At 35.8% G+C, this 19,812-nt stretch overlaps 1 protein-coding gene across 1 annotated transcript; it reads right to left on the bottom strand.

Moving 5' to 3' along the window:
- Window positions 1-9,077: 9,077 nt before the first annotated feature.
- LOC113324092 (putative disease resistance protein RGA1) lies at window positions 9,078-18,231 on the bottom strand. Its single transcript, XM_026572432.1, has 5 exons — window positions 17,882-18,231; window positions 11,367-14,719; window positions 10,030-11,274; window positions 9,811-9,880; window positions 9,078-9,475 (listed from the first exon to the last, which is right to left on the bottom strand). The coding sequence occupies exons 1-3, from the start codon at window positions 18,179-18,181 to the stop codon at window positions 10,047-10,049; spliced, it is 4,881 nt and encodes a 1,626-aa protein (XP_026428217.1). The 5' UTR covers window positions 18,182-18,231; the 3' UTR covers window positions 9,078-9,475; window positions 9,811-9,880; window positions 10,030-10,046.
- Between the last annotated feature and the right edge of the window lie 1,581 nt (window positions 18,232-19,812).

Genomic DNA, 19,812 nt, shown 5'->3' with positions numbered 1-19,812 from the left:
TCATCTTCATCCACTCAACCAACTAAAATTACTTCTTAGTTCAATGCTTCAAAACTCAGCAGAACTCATTCCCACCAGAATAACATCCTAAACATTAATCCACAACTCCAATCCCTGTACAACCATCCCCTGTCATTCATCATAAACTAACTCCATCTGCAAATCCCTTTTAAACTCACAGAACAACTTCATAACTCTAATCTAGATTACAATTAACAGATTCACCATGCTTGAGTAATACCCTCATTAATTCATCCACTGCTTCAGCTCAATTTCACAAATAAACATAACAAGTCCTTATATCATTATGCAACTCAATCTCAACACAAACCCATAAGATAATCCATCAATTCATACTCAATTTCATACAATCAAATAAACATCATTTAAGAAACACTAATTTACCTCTTTCGAAAATATATGAGTTTGATTCCACTTCTGAATCAACACCAACAGTATCTTCATCACTTTCTTAAACCGAGAATCAAAACTTAATCCTTTATCAGCTTCAATTCATAACTTCCAGAACCCTAACTTTCAATATCAAACAACACCACAGCTTCCATCAAACACCAAATAGGAACAAACCCATCTTCTATCATCTCTCTGAAACCCTAATTCACAAATTGGGGAAGAACAGAACATAAAACCTAATTGGTTTCCTTTCAATTCAACTTCACAACAGCTTCTCTTCATCAATTATACAATAAACTTTCCTCAATTAGCAAAAACCAATCTTTAATTCCTCTTATACATCATTAATTCGAAATTTAATTCAATTCTCTGAGAAACCCTAACTCTTAAATTCTTCGATTCATCATCACTACAACTTAAGAACCTTGATTCAACCATAACCCTTTCGTTCTTTATCCCTCAAAAACACTATATCATCATTAAATCCACACTAACCCTAACTCAGAAACCATATCTTCATCAATTCATCGAACAACAGCTTCAGAACATCGACTCACATCAACACCACTAACGAACTTTCTTTGGTGGTAAACTAACAACATCATCGATCGATTCTCTCAAATTGATTCCTCAGAATCGCCGGAGAAGAAAAGAAGAGAAGGGCTGAAGAAGAATATAGAAAATGAAAGAAGAAGAAGAAGAAGAAGAACAAATATGAGTTATCTGCTCGACACGGGTATAGGTAAGGCCGACCCAAATCTTCTGAGTCACCACTCGCTCCGACACGTGCAGCGCAGGGATAAAATTCAAAATTATTATTTTACCCGCTGATAACAAATTGATAAATACTCTTCACCCGGTATAACCGAATGACACGTTCGAATAGTTCATTTCACCTAACTTTTCGAGATCTATTCAATGACATTAATTTCATATCTAGATCGTTATTAGGTTAATTTCTAATAATTAAGATTATATTAACTAATCGAGTCATTAGCGACTAATATGTCTCTTGACTAGTCTAATTACTTTGACGAGTTTGAGGATCCGTGGTGATATAATTTTTAATCATGGCCAACATTATCGGAACACGCAACATAAACTTCAGATTAAGACTCATCTCATTGAATGATGCATCTTTGCTCATCCACAACATACATCATATTCCCCATTACGGTATTTAATATGACTATTGGAAAAGAAACCAACCAGTAGATGGATTGGCTAATCGCGCAAAGGGTGGAAGCTAACCGGAAAATCCTCGACATCAACATTGGAGGGCAATCCCAAGTTTCCTCCTCAAATCGTATTCATGAATATATGTGTACCAAAAAAAAATATGCGTGTAATCCCTCAAAAAATAAATAAAAATAAGTCCAGGTTGTCTGTTTCGTACGACTGTATTAGAGGACTTGACCATCGGATTGTACATTGTTGCTAAGACAGATTTCACTGTGTGTCAAAACTATTAGAGCCCTTTAAATCCAGTCAGAAATGCATTTTCGTGTCCATTTGAATTAATTCTAGAGTCTATTACACTGCACAGATAAATCACGTGCAATTCGTATAACAAACTTAAATGAAAAATTGCGGACCTTAATGGGAACCTGCTGCTTGTCTGTTTGACAATGAGACATGATCAGAAATTTTGATAGTAAATAGTCCCTCCGTCCTATTATTATTAGATGACCTAGTTGAAGTTTGTACAATTTTTAAAGCAATGAATGAAAGGGAGTATTTTCAACAATTATACCCTTATGATAATGATTCGTAAAATTTAAAATTTATTTATCTCTCAAAGTATACCATGGATTTTCGTAAACTTTGTATTATTAAAAAGCATTTTAAAACAGTTACGTAACGAATATAAACATGGATATAAAATTAAACATATTTCTTATACTATCAATAATCAATCTAAAGGATGATTAGAAATATCCTCTTATTTAATGAAATAAGTCAATTAATAATGGGACAAAATTTTAAACTAAATAGGTCATCTAATAATGGGATCGAAGGAGTATTATTTCATTTATAAATCTTATTGGTACCCTAATTATAATCTATTTGAGATTGTTGAATTTTGGTTGATTATTATTATTTTAATTGTTGTTGAACTCAAACATGATTATTCAAAGTTTTGAGCCAAAATCAGTACCACCAAATGTTTGTTTAATTGCCTGTGAGAGAGGAAAACATCTTCCCAATAATTCATTCCGATCTTCTTTCTAGGTAGTTAGGCATCAGAAGAAGATAGTAGGAATTAGTCTAGGTACTGAACGTGTTCCCACATGGGGGTTTCATTTGTTGACAAAATTCCTTGCTATAGAGTTATTTATTGTTAAAATGAATTGATGGGTTTGATGTAAGAGTTTTTTAGTTGTTATTGCGTATCAGATGAACCCAAACTAGACACCAGGAGCTAAGGTCAGTGATCCGTCACCTTTTCCATTGGATTAGAATGTGATGATTTCGGTGGAAATATTTTAAGACAATAGATTATACTCCTTCAGAGTAAGTTATTAGACCCTTTCATCTGGATATGAGTCTTCTGATGTTGTGTTATATGCTAAGAAATAGTGTAAAAAAGTCCTTTTGCATATTAGGTGCTTGCAAACCTCAACGGCGGTGCTTTATACGAGCATTCACATTCTCAGACACCGGGGAAGAATAGATAAGTTTTCTTATCTTATTATTAGTACCAAGATAGTTGACAAAGTCTCACTAATTAACCAAATATCCGATACATATTTATTATCACATCGTCGCTGCCATTGAAGGGTCCAAAAATTTATCGACTCTCTCGGTACACGAATTAATGTATTCACTCGAGGCGCACGAAAAAAGGATAAATAGGTTCGCGGAGCAATCGTTGGAGCAGGCATTTCAAACAAAAATAAATTTCAGTGAAAAGAAAAATACGGAAGCCAGAAAAGAAAGCTCCAGAGGGGGATCGTCATCAACATCACCTCACGAGAAAGGGTCGACATTAAATAAAGGGCCCAAATTTTTTTACCGCGGACGTGGAAGAGGAAAAGGAGGTTATAGAAACAACAACCAAAGGTACGGAAAAAATTACTCCTCCGATGCAGTGTTTGCAAAAAATTTGGCCATGCAACTGAAAATTGCAAATACAAGTGCACCAAATGTGATAACTTAAATCACATGGAAAAAGATTGTTGGCTTAAAAATAATGAAGCCAACTATTCCGAGAAAAATGATTCTCAAAATCAAGTATTTTATTCCTGCCTCACCTCGCAACAAGAAGCGCAAGGTATATGGTATGTCGACAGCGGATGCAGCAGCCATATGACAGGAAACAAAGAATATTTCGTAAAATTGGAGGAGCAAGAGATTCCACCGGTCAAGCTCGGAGATGGAAAGTTCCAGAATGTTGAAGGAAGAGGAGTCATATCCGTACGTACAAGGTCAGGTAAAACTCGATACATATCTGATGTTCTTTATGTTCCTGGCCTAGCTCAAAATTTATTAAGTGTTGGACAACTTATAAGAAAAGGGTACTCACTACATTTCGAAGACGGAGAATGCACAATTTATGATAAAATTAATAAACAATTGGTGGCAAAAGTAAAAATGTCAGGAAATTTTGTCTTTCCTTATCTATGCCATCAATTGAAAATTGTGCAATGAGTACCAACCATATGACGAAGGAAAGCTATGGCATTGAGATACGGGCATCTCAACTACAGATCCTTGAAGGTTCTAAAATCAAAGAACATGGTAATTGGTCTTCCAATATACGGTGGAGATAAATATGTGAAGGTTGTATTCTTGGGAAGTTCATAGACTTCCATTACAAACATCGTGGAGAGCAAGAAGGCCCCTCGAATTGGTGCACGCGATATCTGCGGTCCGACAAGAACAACTTCACTCAACAACAGAAGATATTTTCTCTATTCGTGGACGATTATACCAGGATGATGTGGGTGTACATTCTCGAGCAAAAGTCCGAGGCATTCCTAAATTCCTAGAATTCAAGGCGCTGGCAGAGAAGCAAAGTGGCCAATTAAAGTTTTCCGTACAGACCGTGGTGGAGAATTTACTTCAAAGAGTTTATCAACTACTGCAAAGAAAATGGAATTAAAAGGAGCACCGTCCGATACACTCCACAACAAAACGGCGTCGCGGAAAGGAAAAAATCGTACGATCGTGGAAATGGCTCGCAGCATGCTAAAAGCAAGGAAGCTACCCAACACCTACTGGGCGGAAGCAGTCAACACAGCCTACATCCTTAATCGTTCGCCAACAAAAGCGGTTCACAAAACTCCATATGAGCTTGGCATAAGAAAAAGCCCGAGGTAACTTCTTTCAGAATTTTTGGTTCGTAGCATACTCACATATTCCATCCCAACATAGAGAAAAGTTCGATGAAAAAGGAGAAAAGCTAATATTCATCGGATACAGCGAAGGAGTCTAAAGCCTATAGACTTCTAAAGCCAGATACAAAGGAACTGGTAATTCAAGAGATGTTATTTTGATGAATTCAAAGCTTGGGATTGGAAATGAACCAGACAACCACGAGTTCCACTACTCATCGAAGAGAGCCAGATCAGCCACGCAAGAAGAAAGTACTCCACCAGCAAGCCCGAGATCTCCTAGTCCAACACAACAAAGTCCAATTCATCAGAAGCAAGTGCCCCACCTAGAAAGGTGCGTTCCCTAAGAGATATTATGATAATATCTAATTGTGCATTTATAGCACTAGAACCTCAAAAATATGAGGAAGCGGCAAAAGAAGAAAAATGGAGACGCCATGGACGAAGAAATGCGAGTAATCGAAAAATAAGACATGGGATTGTCAATCAGCCAATTGATAAAGAAATAATTGGTCTGAAATGGGTCTACAAGACAAATACAACGAAGATGGTTGGATTCAAAAGCACAAGGCAAGGCTAGTTGCAAAAGGATATTCCCAGCAACCAGGAATCGACTACAACGAGACATTCGCCCCAGTCGCTCGCATGGAAACAATCCGGATGGTGTTAGCTTTGGCAGCTCAACTAAAAATGAAGTCTACCAATTGGACGTAAAGTCGGCGTTCCTAAACGGAGAACTTGAAGAAGAGGTGTACGTTGAACAACCTCAAGGATATGTCCGAAAAGGAAAAGAAAAATGGTTATCGTCTCCGCAAAGCACTATATGGCCTCAAGCAAGCACCGCGTGCATGGAACAACAAAATCGACAAGTATTTCCGAGATAATGGATTGAAAAGAGTCCAAGTGAGCCATCCCTCTACATAAGAAAACAAGGTACGGATTTCCTAATCGTGTCTCTATGTTGATGATTTAATTTACGCCAGCACAAAACAAGACATGGCAGAAAAATTTAAGAAGGAGATGATGAAAGAATATGAGATGACAGACTTAGGACTTATGCGATATTTTCTTGGGATTCAAGTAAAACAATCTCCAGAAGAAATATTCATTTCTCAAGAAAAATATGCGGAAGACTTACTGAAAAGGTTCAACATGATGGATTGCAAACCAATTGCAACTCCAATGGGTACCAATGAGAATTGGTAAAAAATGATGGAGCGACAAAAGTTGATCCAACCTTATTCAGAAGTCTAGTCGGCTCACTGATCTACTTAACAAATACAAGGCCAGACATCGTCAATGCAACCAGCATTGTTTCTCGGTTTATGAGCGAGCCAAGCAATTACACTATGCCAGCCGCAAAGAGAATTCTTCGTATATCAAGGGAACAAAGGATTTTGGCATCAAGTATACAGAGAAAAAGATAATGATTTAATTGGCTTCACAGATAGCGATTGGGCAGGTTCTATTGAAGACCGAAAGAGCACATCAGGCTATGTTTTCTGTATGGGAACAAAAGTTATCTCTTGGAGTTCTAAAAAGCAAAGCACGGTGGCATTATCGTCAGCCGAAGCAGAGTACATAGCATCAACAAGTGCAGCATGTGAAGCGGTATGGTTAAGAAGAATAATGACCGACCTACAACAAAAGCAAAACGAACCAACAACTATCTACTGTGACAATATGTCTACAATTACAATGACAAAAAATCCGGTGTTCCACGGACGGACGAAGCATATAGAGCTACGACATCACTTCATCAGAGAGTTAGTAGAGAACAAGAAAATCGAGCTCCAATTCTGTCCGACGCAAGAACAAAATGCGGACATTTTCACAAAAGCAGTCACGGTGGATAAATCCAATCATTTTAGAGATAAGCTCAACATCACAATTAAGAGGGGGTGTTAAAAACATTTGATAATTGTGATAGGTAAATCTAGAATTATCTAGATAGCTAACTATAAACTCCCATGGGCTTATCTCAATGCATAGGCCCATTCTAGAGATATCTAGACTCTTCTAAGATAAAAAGAGTGCAAGCCCATTCTAGAGTCTTCTAAGACATTTTCCATCATGTGTATCTAGAGAATTCTTTCTCTAGAATGATCTAGGTCAATTAGCTCTAGAGATTTCCGAGTCTAGAGTATTCTTAGTAGTTGGTCATGAAGTAGTATAAATAGAAGCAAATGTTGGCCTTTGTGGTAATCCACAACTCAAGTGAGTGAGTAAGTAGTAAGAGTGAGAGCTAGAGTTTAGAGTAAGAGTCAAAGTGCCTCTTTGTAAACAACTAGTGTAAGCCAAAGTTGCTACACAAGCCTCTTGTAATATTTTCATTTTCATATTAATATAAGCCTCACCTTTCAATTAACCAACCTCTCTTCCTAAATTCATTTCCATAAACTCATCACATTTCCGCATTGCGCCAACAAATTGTTTATTTATTCTTCTTATTCATAATTTCTTTGTCTCTGATATCATCAATTTCATTGTTATCATGTCAATGGAAAAGCTGTCTGTTAATGTTGCCTCAGTGATACTAAAGAAGTTGGTTTCCACTATTAGCCAGGATATTGGTATGAGCCGGGGTGTGGAGGGCGACTTACAAAAGCTTAAAAAGGCTTAAGGAAGTTGCTTATGATGCCGAGCAGAAGCAAATAAAAGACGCGGCCGTGGGACTTCGGTTAAGAAGGCTTAAGGAAGTTGCTTATGATGTTGATGATGTTCTGGATGAGTGAACCAAGATTTTATGACCACACGAAGAAATATTTCCCAATCATAGTGAGGTATAAGGCAATAACTGATATCAAAAATAAAACAAGAATGAGCGAGATAACATTCATTTGTCGAGATATCAATGCATGATTAGGAACAAACATAATGTTATTTGAATGTCGTATTTGGATTTCAAGAACTTCAACACGAAGGATCAAAGAATTTTCACTTCAATACATGGTATCCTACAGTCTCACAATTAATACTCCTCATTACTGATCAAGAGGATTAAGAACGTATCCGATGAACAATAAACTCCAGTATTGTCGTCTTTTATGATAAACATGAAAGGATCATCTGCAACAAAATCCGCTACTGGTGGTGGAGGAGGAGAACCACCCGCAGAACCTTCAAGGAACTCGATAAGAATAGCAGCAGCACCTTCAGTTCCTTCCTCGTCAACTTCAAAAAAAAAAAAACACTTCTGAACAACTTTATCAATTGAAGCATTAGTACTCAATATCTCGGTAGCGGATTTTGTTGAAACAACTTTATCTTTGTATGGGAGCAAGAGTGCTTTGAAGCCGTTTTAATACGATATATATTGGTGTTTTTCTGCACTTATCATAAATGGGACTTCATCTGAGGAATATCCATCAAGTAAATAGAACTCTGATTTCTTTGTTAACGATTTATCAAACTGACCGTTATGCCACAATCTTTTGAAATAGAGTGCATTCACCAACATAACATTTGCGGCACTATTAACAGATCCTTCCAGGATTAGATCTTTGATTAATCCATGGGTTTTCGTTTCGACTCAATGGTTCACCATCAGTCTCACTTCATTAGCCTTCAAGTGAAAAACAACACATGAACAGTAATTAGTTGGCGATTTTTGTTGGTAAAAATTTGTAATATGTTAATCAACTATAGTAATTAAAAAAATCAACACAAAATGAAAAGACTTGAACAAATTTTTAAAGTGATCAACAGTTCGTAAGCAATCGGCAAATATATGTAGTATAATTACCATGGTTTGACTCCTTTAGATTTTTCTTTTGCTGTTTATAGGTTCCAGAATGAGAATTAAGTTTAGGACTTGGACTTTGTATTGGGTGCAAAAAAAATCATCTACTAGTTTTTATAATGCAAAATTAAAAACCTAGTAGACAAATTTGCATCCAAGGGGTGAACATAGGAAAAAGTGAAAAGTGGAATTTTTTTTTACCTCATGCCTGAAATCCATAGCTTGAACATGTGCACTAAATATTGGGTGACAAGATTTCTCAACCCAAACACTATTAACAACAGACAATTGAGTTTTATTCAATGACTTTTTAAGTTCGGAACAAAAGCCATTAAGGGAATCAAGATTTTGTGATTTTAAGAACCCTAATAATTCATCTAGTGTTTCAGATCCGGAAGCTTATAATTGAATGCTTCTTGCATAAACAGATTCTTCATAGTTTGGATCCATAATGGAGAACCTAGTGAATCAGAAATCTTCATAATTGAGCAGAGGTTTATGACTGAATTGACTGAATTGATTGTAGAGTTTATATAGGTTTTGCAAATTCACCTTTATAGATTTCGTTTCAATAGGGTAAAATTAATATGGGCCTGATCCATGGGTCTACCAAATAGTTATGAACAGTAAATTTAGGATCAAAACAATAGACTTTTATGATACCTTCGGCATCATGGTGGCACCACAGCCACCACAACAACAATCGCCGAGGCTAAGTATATTCATTGTCAAAACGACAACCATAAACAAACATATAAAACTCAAATTTCTAACACTCTTTTATCACGATTACAGTAGTCCAATTGCTGCGAAATGAGTTACCGTCCATTTCCTGCTGCTCATGGCTTTGAAACCCGTCTTCATCTCCTACTGTTGCATATGCATATGCATAATCGACCTCTCACAATCCCTCAATTTGTTCTCCATTTATATCTCCAATCATTAATCACACCTATTCTGGTGAGTTCTGAATTCCCGCATCCTGGTCAATTTCAAGAGTAGCGGATCAAAAACAAAAAAATGATACTTCCTCTTCAGAAATAGGCTTATTTGGTTTGCACAAAGATTAATAAAACTAATCATTGTAATCACTTTTTCATATTTTTTTCTAATTAGTCTTTGGTCCCATTAGAGAAAAAGATGAGACAGAAGTGGTCCCTTAGATTAATAAAATCATAATATTTGACTTTCTATTTATAAAAAAGACAAGACGGAGTAATGTTTTACTCAACATACAGTAAAGAAACACGTGTCAAATGTTAACCGAAAATTTCGGAAAAATAGTCAAAGACATACTGAATTAAACCATTTATTTACCTTCACGTAGCTGTGCTTACTTCTCGAGACCTCGCTCATAATTCCTGCTGAAATTTAATTGGTATCTTTGCTGGAAATATTCAATGAAAGATCACTAAAGTTAATAATGTGCATGTTTGCATTATATGTTCTTATGTATAGATTATGTTGAGCAATGTAAGTTATAAAAGGAGCAAACTGAAACAACTTCGCGAATTAACAAGGGGGAGAGAAAGATACCTGTTAGTGAATATTTGCTAGTTTGATGTTGTAGTAGGCAGATCCACTTCTTCCTCCCGGCTCAGATCGATGAAGCAATCAACATAGAGTGTTTTAAGATTGTGCAGGGATTCCAAATCATAAGGAAAAGATTTTCTCAATTTATCACAATCCTCGATCCAAAGTTCAGTGAGACAAGTCCATTTTCGTAAATCCGGTAGAGACGTTAAAGCAGGACAATCACGTAACTTCAATGAGCAGAGAGAGCTGATGCTGTTGCTGAATCTAGTGTCCGGAGATTGTATATTCAGACAGTCGAATAACTTCAATAACAGATAGCTGATGCTGGTGTTGCATCCCGTGTCTGGAGATTGTTTTGCCTGGAAATAGTCGTCGTCAAGAATCCGTAAACCTTTAAACTTGGAGCAGTGTGCAATTTCTAGAGATTGAATATGACTGTCTTTTTGGAGTAACACCACTGGGAAATATATAAATTGCGGAGAATCTTGTATAGAAACGGATGCAAGGGAGGCCAGTTGTCCTTCTCTTCCTTGACTGGCTAAGATTGAGTTTACCGCCTCGTCGTTGGTATTACGTAACTCCAAGCTCTTAAGAGAAGAACATGAAGCTAATGGTATGGATTTCAACCTCGCACAGTCGCTGACAACAAATTTTTCAAGAGAAGGGAATGAATTATATTGATGAGGCGGAGCAATCCATTCTTCTAAACTTGACATGTTCATAAGACTCAATTCCATCAACGAAGGGAACAATCGTATTTCAGATGATGATGCCGTTGTTGTGCCACTATTTTCTTCTTTCTGGCAGTAAAATTCTTTACCCAAGCGTTTCACTGAATTCATACCTTTTATCTGAAGAACCCTAAGACACGGAAGCATACCAAGTCCTATAAGCTGCTCACAAGTGTTACACTCCAAGAAATATAACTCCACCAAATTCGGAAGGCAATTACACGATGAATCCATTATCCACTCTGGAAGCTTTGAACCTTCATATCCAGATATGCTCAACTTTCTCAAATTGGTGTGTGGTTTGAGACCTTCCAACACCTCAGCATGGTTATCACTTCTATAATATCCGACTTCTTCAGAATCACTAAAAACGGGATCCCAAGAGAGATACAGATGCCGAAGCCGATACTCATACATTAAGTATACATACACCGCAAATTCCCATCCATCTGTGGCATTATCAAGATTCCTCATACGCATCACTTGAAGGTTGCGGCCCAGCAACGGCATATACCTGCAATTGTTGGATGCTGACACCAAATTAAATAAACATAAAACACAGATGGAAATAAATTACCAGGTAAATAAACAGAGAGGAGAGAGAACCCGTCTTCTGGTGCTACCGAGATGATTTCTTGATCAACCGCGTCATTTTCGTAAAACAGCCGACTTAAGTTGAGTGTTTCAATAAAGACGAGCGACGCAAGATCACACGGTTCCGGTACTGACTCCATCAATTTTTCGCTTCCGCGGATATCTAATTTCCGGAGAGAAGTCCATAATCGCAAATCCGGTAGAGATGATAAAGCGGGGCAGTTGAGCAAACTGAAAGAGTAGAGAGAGGAGGTGACGGTGCGGAATGCAGCTGGTGATAGATCGTCATGAAAACCCTTAAGATTCATGCAAGATTTGATCTTTAGAGATTGAAGACGACTATTGTTGCGGAGGACGCCCAGTGGGAAATATTCTAAATCCTCGATGGAATTAAGATAAATATCTGTGAGTGAGGTGAGGCCTCCTCCTCCTTCGCTGGAGAATATTGAGTTGACTGCCTTGGAGTTGATATTCCATAATTCCAATTCCTTGAGTGAATGGAATGAGTTCGGTGCGGTTGTCAAATTTGAGCATAAGTGGATGCTCAGATGCCTAAGGGAAGGGAAGGAACTGTGTAGTGATGGAGGAGGAAATTCCCATTCTTCCAACATTCGCGCCCCTGAAATCTTCAATACCACTAACGAAGGAAAGAAAGATGGTGCAGATTTACCATAAAACTCTTCACCCAGACACTTCAGTGAAGACACTTCATAGACATGAAGAATCCTAAGACATGGTAGAAGACCTAGGGACGGAAGATACACACAGTTGCCGCAATTGGAAAACTCTAATTTCACCAAATTCGGAAGACAAATCATCCACTTCGGAAATTCCAAGCCCTCGAAATATTTTATACTTAACTCTTTCAAATTAGAATGAGGTTCGAGACCCTCCAACACCATCTTAGGAGTACGCTCTTCATCCTCATTCTCTGACATACCAATACCAAAATCTAGATGCAATTCCCGAATCCTTGATTTCTCCTTTAATTTTGCTCTTTCAGACCCTTTTTTTCCACCTCTAATCACCCGCTTTAGATTTGTTATGTATAGCACCTCAAGGGATTTCAAGTTGGCCAACTTTTCAATTTCGACATCTTCTTCCCCCACCATATAAGGCCTTAATTCTTGAAGGCAGGTTAGGCTCTCTATACCTCTAGGCAATGTATTATAGACACCAAGCCTTCCAAAATGAATAAAAGATTTCAATTTTGACCAATTTTTTATTTCATCAGGAAGCTCACACTTGGTTCCTAAATTAACAATCTCTAAATTGGAGAGGTTCTGGGCACAAGATTCAGGCAATCCAATGACTTCCGTCAGCGTCAGATCAAGACACCTTAGTTGTGTCAATTCTCCCAAGCGTCTGGGTAGTGATTTTAATTTCCCGCAGCCATCTATTTCCAATCTCCTTAAATTACGGATGAGAGTTAAAGAATCAGGTAATTCAGTGATTCCAGTAGACGAAAGAATAAGAGACTTCAGATGTTCCAGAGACCCAATATCATCCGGTAACTCCTCAAACCGTATACAATGACTGAGATTTAATGTCTGCAAACGAGCAAGGCTAGTGATGGAACCAGGTAGAAATTCAACATCAGAATAAGAGAGATTTAAGTGCCTTAATTTTTTCAAAAATATGATCCCTCCGAGAATAATCTGTACCCCAAAGCAATAAGAAAGTACAAGTGTTTGCAAGTTGTAGAGTTCATCAATTGACACTTGATTTATTGTATATTCAAAATGAAAACCCGAGAGGTCAAGGTACCTCAAATGCATAAACTTCAAAGAAGATTGTACCCGATAAGGAATACGTTTTCTTTTATGATAAAAATTTTGCAAAGATATTACACGCAAACACTTATTACCAACAAGATGGCCAAGTTCCATATTGGTGCTTCCACAAGCAATAACGGTCCGCAATTTCCTTGTATCCCTGAAAAATGTTTCTGATGTATATTCATCAAAAATCAAGTGCAATCGACGAACTTCAGAAGCATTTTCTATGTCTTTTTGGAAACAAGTGCTTTTCATTTCACTTGCATCCAGAATCATGAGTTCATCACGACCAAGGACACTTCGTGCAAGATCAACTAATAAATCATGGATCTTAAACAACAGAATCTCTCCTAACTTGTCTCTTTTAACAACTTCAAAGAAAGACCTACGCAGCAAACTCTGGAAATAATCATTTCCTATGTCTTCCATGGATTGTTGACTTCCCGCAATGAATGGCTGAAGGAAACCTTCAGCAATCCATAATTGAACTAATTTGTCTTTTTCAATCTCCCAACCTTTGGGAAAAATTGAAGTGTAAGAAAAGCATTGTTTCAAATGAGAGGGCAGTATATCATAACTCAATTTTAAAATTGGGATGATATCGTTTGGATTATCTGAGGTGTTCAACCCGACATCATCTCTAACTTTCGACCAATACGTTTCAGTATTATGCAAGTACATAAGATTTCCAAAAAAAATTGCAGCAAGAGGTAAGCCTGCGCATTTTTTTGAAATCTCCTTTCCTATCTCGGACATGATTGGCAACTGTAAGGCTCCACCAGGAGAAAATGCTTTCATCCTAATAATTGACAAACACTCGTCGTCTGATAAGTGTTTCACATTGTATGGAGGAAATAACCCCCGAACATTATATTCAACTACTCGACTGCGTGTGGTGACTAAAATTTTGCTCCCATGAGCACCGACATTTAGAATACTCCTTAGTTCATTCCATTCGGTGACACTTTCGTTCCACAGATCATCCAGTACTAGCAAAAACTTCTTTCCTCTTAATTCTTGTTCTACTAGATGCACCAGGTTTTTAAAATTTGATACATCAAATATATCATTCCTTGGAGATTGATGAACTATAGAATCATCATCAAATGTAAATGGAACTGTGAACTCCAAAATTTTTTGTAAGATCTTAGAGACATGAAAATCTTTTACACAGACCCACACAAATTTTTCAAAGTGTATTTTAATTAACTCGTCTTTGTAGACCAGTTGTGCCAGTGTCGTCTTCCCAATCCCACCGACACCCACCAAGGATAAGACTGAAATTTTTTCTTTGTGAATATAATTTTCAGATAACAAAGATGATTCTGATGACGATGACGGAGACACTGTATCTATGGTTAACATTTTTATAATTTCTGATTTATCATTCTCCCGTCCAATTATTTCTGAACCATCATCTACCAAAGATGAGGCTAGCTGGTACCGTTTCAAACAACTTTGATCAGCAGGAATACGTACAGTAGATGGTTGCAACTGAAAAAAAACTTCGTCTCTAGATATATCATTCAGCTTGCAGTTAATATCTTTAACCTTTTGGGTTATCGTCAAGGAAAATGCTACGGAGTCCTGCAAAGGAAGAGAACCCATGATATAAGCCATGCGTATCTCCTAGTACTCCCTATTTTATAGGAAACTACTTAATTTCTTTTTAGAACATCTTCTTCTAGATACTGCAACCGCATGATCAAGTTAAAAGAATATGATTCTGAAGGTAATTAATTACAAAGAAAAGTTTCGACGATGATAAGTAGAAAATCCAGTGTTAGTAAAAAGAAAAGACGAATTTGACTATGATAAGTACAAAATCCACTGCTAGTAAAGAGAAAAGACGAAAAATTATGTTGAAGTGGTTAATAATGGACTAAAATGCGATAACATCATTGTATTCCCTCATCCAATTGTGAAACCACTATATGTTATAGTGATCCATCAGAAAAAAATTGATACTTGTAACTATAAGAAAAAGATTCTGGTTTTTGCAACTACAAGTACTAAAAACTGGTAAGCATATTTTCTTTTCTTAATGACTTCTTATTTTGATCAATCAAGAAAACTTAGATGTTTTTATAAGAGTACTGATAAATGTTTTTATAAGAAAACTTAGATGTTTTTATAAGGATTCTGTAGTTTTAGGGTTTATGTTATTATCTCGAACTGATTTTGTAGGGTTTATAAATTTGCTTGAATCACTGATAAAAGTGTAGTTTTAGGGTTTTTTAGATTCTCAAACTGATTATGTAGTGTTGGAGTTTATGATTATTGATTCGAGCAAAAAATGTTGCTGTAGTGTTAGGGTTTGATCAATGAAATGAGTATGTTAAAATTTATTTACCTTCTTTTTGATTTTTGATTTTCATTTTCGAAACCTTAATTTTGAAATTAAGGGGTTTTGAAATTTGGGGATCTTTCAATTTCTCGATTTATGGTTATTGTTGACTGGTAAAAATTATTTTTTGAATCGTTTTTGTGTAAGATTTTTGTTGTTGATTATATGTAAAAGATTATATGATTTGGTTGTTATTGACTGGTAAAAATTTAGATTATATGATCTGGTTGTTGACCGGTAAAAATTTAGATTATATAATTTGTGTTTATGTGTATGTAATATGAGTATGGTTATATAATATGAGTATGAATTGTTTGTGCTTGGTGTATGCAAAAGATTTGTTAGGTACCCAAAACGGAGCTTTAGTGTTGAGGTATTCATTACTAACAAATACATTCTTTATCACGATGTGAATGTGAAGTATGGTGGTCTTGATTTGTTGAATGATCTAATTATCTGGGAGATGCAGACTAGTGAAACCAAAAGAGTTAATTTATTTTGATTTACTCCAGATAACATATTAGAACTAATTAAAAATAATGATGAATTCTTTAACATGTGGAATAGGGATGAAATTCAAGACGATGGTTTTGTGCATCTTTATATGAGTATTAGTGATAGGATTCTAAGGTCTGGTGATGAATGCCCATCATCTTCTCGGTTTACTAATGAAGTTAGGTATCTAACACATACGAAGAAGGTTACGCTTGATTCTATCTTGCCATTTTCAACACCCAAAAAGCTTATAAGCAATTCACCAGTACTCAACCCTGCTTTTAATCATTTGATTGTGTAATTTATACCAAGTATGTCATGTGTTATGATGACTAACAATACTTTTGGCAGACTTTATAGTTTCACAAATAAATGATGCAGCTGAAGGGGGAAAATGAAAAAGTGTTATATTGGAAAAATTGGCAGGTGGCAGATATGACGTGTACATGTTGCCACGTGGCAGTGCAGAGTTGACGTGTACAAGTTGTTACGTGTGAAAGCTTCCGCATCAGTTGGTGTAGTTAACAACAGTAGAATTAAATATTGAGGGTAGGTTTGTATAATTGTGTGTAAACATGTGTAATTAAAATATTAGTAATTAAAATTATAAAGAGGGACATATTGTTAAAAAAAACCTATTCAATTATGATATGTTGATATCTTAAAACCTAGAGAACTTATTATTCCATTCAATTTTTTGCGAAGCAACTTATTTTGCTATTCACATGAGGAGATGTTTAAGATGGAGAGATAAATTAAAGGGAATTTTCTTAGCTTGGCTTACGGAGAAGCCGAATAAAATTATTATCACGTTAAACACTTTTTAAACTGCGAGATAAACCTGAAAAGAAGTCTAGATATATTGTTTTTAATAGATTATTGATTAAAAACGTCAAAATAAAAATCCTACGAAATTAGTTATTATAATGTCCGTTTCAAAAAAAAGACTATCATTTTTTTATTTTTGTCTAAAAGTAGTTTAAATTGAAAAAACAATAGTGACCGTTCGTAAAGAGTAATTTTTTTAATTAAAATTATGAGAATAGATATATAGACACCATGATTAGCCATTGCACTACTTTTAACTTTTAAATTGAGCTGCATATTTTGTATTTAAAAGATACGGTGGTTAAAATTTTCCGAAAATATGCTACATTAATGTGATAAATCATCAACCCAAAAATCTCACTAAAAATAAAATATATTTTGTCCCCTCCTCATTTTGTAAAACAAATATTTTCGCGAAAAAATATTAAAAGGTCTAAAAATATTATAATGCTTCTAATACTCCTAGGATCCAGATTTGTATTATGAATTTATTTTTTTCTCTCTATTTATTTTGTGAAACAAAATATTTTCCCGGAAAATATTATTAGATCCGAAAATCTTAAGTTGAAGTTTTGCAAAAATTGCAATTATCAAACAACTGCCCACTAAAAAATCCAGTTTCCACAATTTTGTTTTCACATTTTCCAACCTGTTGTAAATAGAAAATTTTGCAATTATCACCACCTGCCTACTGAAAATTTAATTTTCACAATTTTGTGAAAATCATAATTTCACAACCAACAATTTTGTGATAATCACAATTTTAGAAATTTTTTAGAGCAAATGAGTTATCGATTCTTTACCTTAACCTTCAAGTTGATAACCCAAAAATAAATAGTACATCATAAACCCAATGCATGGCCATGAAGTTTTTGTTGTGATGATGAAAGTTTAAGAATATATTTCTTTGATTTTTTTTTATTAGTAACAGAAGATGGATAAGGGGTAGAATAGTAATGCCGAAAATCCGAAATCAAATCTAAAACTAGAGCCTAGAAATCTTACATTTTGAGTACATATAATCCATCACATCATCAGAAAAATGCTATGGAGTTGGGGGATAAAAATAAATCTTTTACCTTGTCTTTTGGTTCCCGCATGAACTCGTACAAGAATTCATCCAACACATCATCAGCATCATACGCAACATCTTTAAGCCTTCCCAACCAAACTCCCACAGCCATTTCCGTTGCTTGCTTGGTTTCTGCATCCTCTGTTACGAGTGCAATCTCTTTCAAAGTGTGTTGAAGCTTCAGCAGTTCATCTCTGGAAGCACCGAATTGTATAGATGCAACAGATCCTAAGATGGAGCTTGTAACAGAGACTAATTCCGTCAAGATTCCAGTGGTGCCGGAAACTAGAGATTGTATTGCTGCCATGATTTAATATGAGAACAAAGACGCAGCAAAAGTGTTTGAATAATATGATATGGTTTGTAATGGGAAGTCAAGAGTATGGTGCAATGTTTATTTATAGAACTGATGATGTACCCATCCCAGAAGAGAACCTGTTTTTCAAAATTATTACTCGTATGATTTATGTTACCCCAAATCATATTCTAAAATATGTAAAGAACCATTAGGATTTCAAAAAGGGGCTATTTTGACTGCACCCCACACAGAAAACCACTCTCACTGCCCCCTCCCCCATTTTATGAAACCTAATTTCTAGCCCCTCAATCCGTCAAGTCAGTGGTTAAGTAACCCACTTTTATAACTTGAATAGACCAAAGCACTCCGACTCTCTGTTTATCTATCTTCTTGACCCTAGTTACCCTAATATAGAAGACCGATGGAGATTAGAAAACCAAAAGCATTTCATTACCTTCATATCTATCACCTGTTAGTAACCTAGAGGAGGAGATCATAAACATACTATTAAGAATCATAAAGACAAATACAAGTAAGGACTGATTCGATTTTTGAATTTTTTACTTTTATATCCAACTGTGAGTTTTTCAATCTAAACCTTAATTGTTGATTTGGAATAGTTATTTACTGACAATTGAGAAAATAGAGAAAATTGTTAGTGATGATGTGAATTATTACGGTGCTCAACATATGTACAAATCAACTAGCGCAGGGTAATTACTAGTTCAATCTGGTGCTGTTGGTCAACTGAAGCACGGACATGTACTTTTTCCCTCTTTTTGAATTTTCGCCATTGTTTGATTATGATTAAGAACTGGGAATTTTTTTTGATTTTGAAAGTATAGTTTGTTTTTGCAAGTTCGGAAATAGTATGCGGCCAACTCGATAGAATGTTGGACTAGTGTACTCAGTGTTCTATTAATTATGCTGGTAATTAAAAGCTATTGACAGCATGAATGTAAGACTAGGATCAGGGAACATAACCTTTTAACGAATGTGTCATTCTTTAGGCGGATTCTCTCCATATAAGTTCATGCTGTCATATACGACTACAAAACATTAGTTGTTGCTTAACATATTCACTTACCTTATAATACATTTGTATCAGGCCATATTAAGAATATACATAAGGTGTTTCTGTGGATTTCTTTGCCACAACAATGAGGAGATGAATTCTAATTAGGGGAAGCAAAAATACGTGTTGATGCTTGTTCGTCATTCATGAAAGCTGCAATCAGGTGATGACTATTCTTATTTCATCTCTCCCTTATGTCAAAACCTCTTACTATAGTAAAAAGAGATATACCTGTGTTAAGCAACCTATTTTCACATGATTTTAATTTTTGATAACATCCGTTTGTGTTTCTTGTCATAGGTTGTCTGTGGGATTCAGAGATTTCAAGCATAGATCATCTGAATTACAAGCTGAATACAAAAAAGTATGAATACACTACAACACGTGTAACAAAAACCTTATTAACCCATATTGAGTTGGGTTAAGTAGGTAGTCAGGGTGTTTTTTTTGTCTATTTAAGTCATAAAAGTGAGCCATCTTTCAGACTTAACCACTGACTTACGGATTGGGGGATAGAAATTAGGTTTTATAACATGAGGGAGGGGGGAGTGATAGTGGTTTTCTG

Source organism: Papaver somniferum, chromosome 1, assembly GCF_003573695.1.
Source record: "Papaver somniferum cultivar HN1 chromosome 1, ASM357369v1, whole genome shotgun sequence".
Lineage (NCBI taxonomy): Eukaryota > Viridiplantae > Streptophyta > Magnoliopsida > Ranunculales > Papaveraceae > Papaver > Papaver somniferum.
The sequence above is the reverse complement of the archived record's forward strand: the minus strand, read 5'-3'. Positions and strand labels throughout refer to the sequence as shown.

Bases quoted from the DNA above. Each gene is read 5' to 3' on its own strand.
- LOC113324092 (XM_026572432.1), bottom strand. From the start codon at position 18,181: ATGGCAGCAATACAATCTCTAGTTTCCGGCACCACTGGAATCTTGACG. The intron at 14,720-17,881 runs GTAAAAGATTTA...CTTCCTTTGCAG, and splicing joins TGCGGGAACCAAAAGACAAG to GACTCCGTAGCATTTTCCTT. The intron at 11,275-11,366 runs GTTCTCTCTCCT...CAACAATTGCAG, and splicing joins TCGGTAGCACCAGAAGACGG to GTATATGCCGTTGCTGGGCC.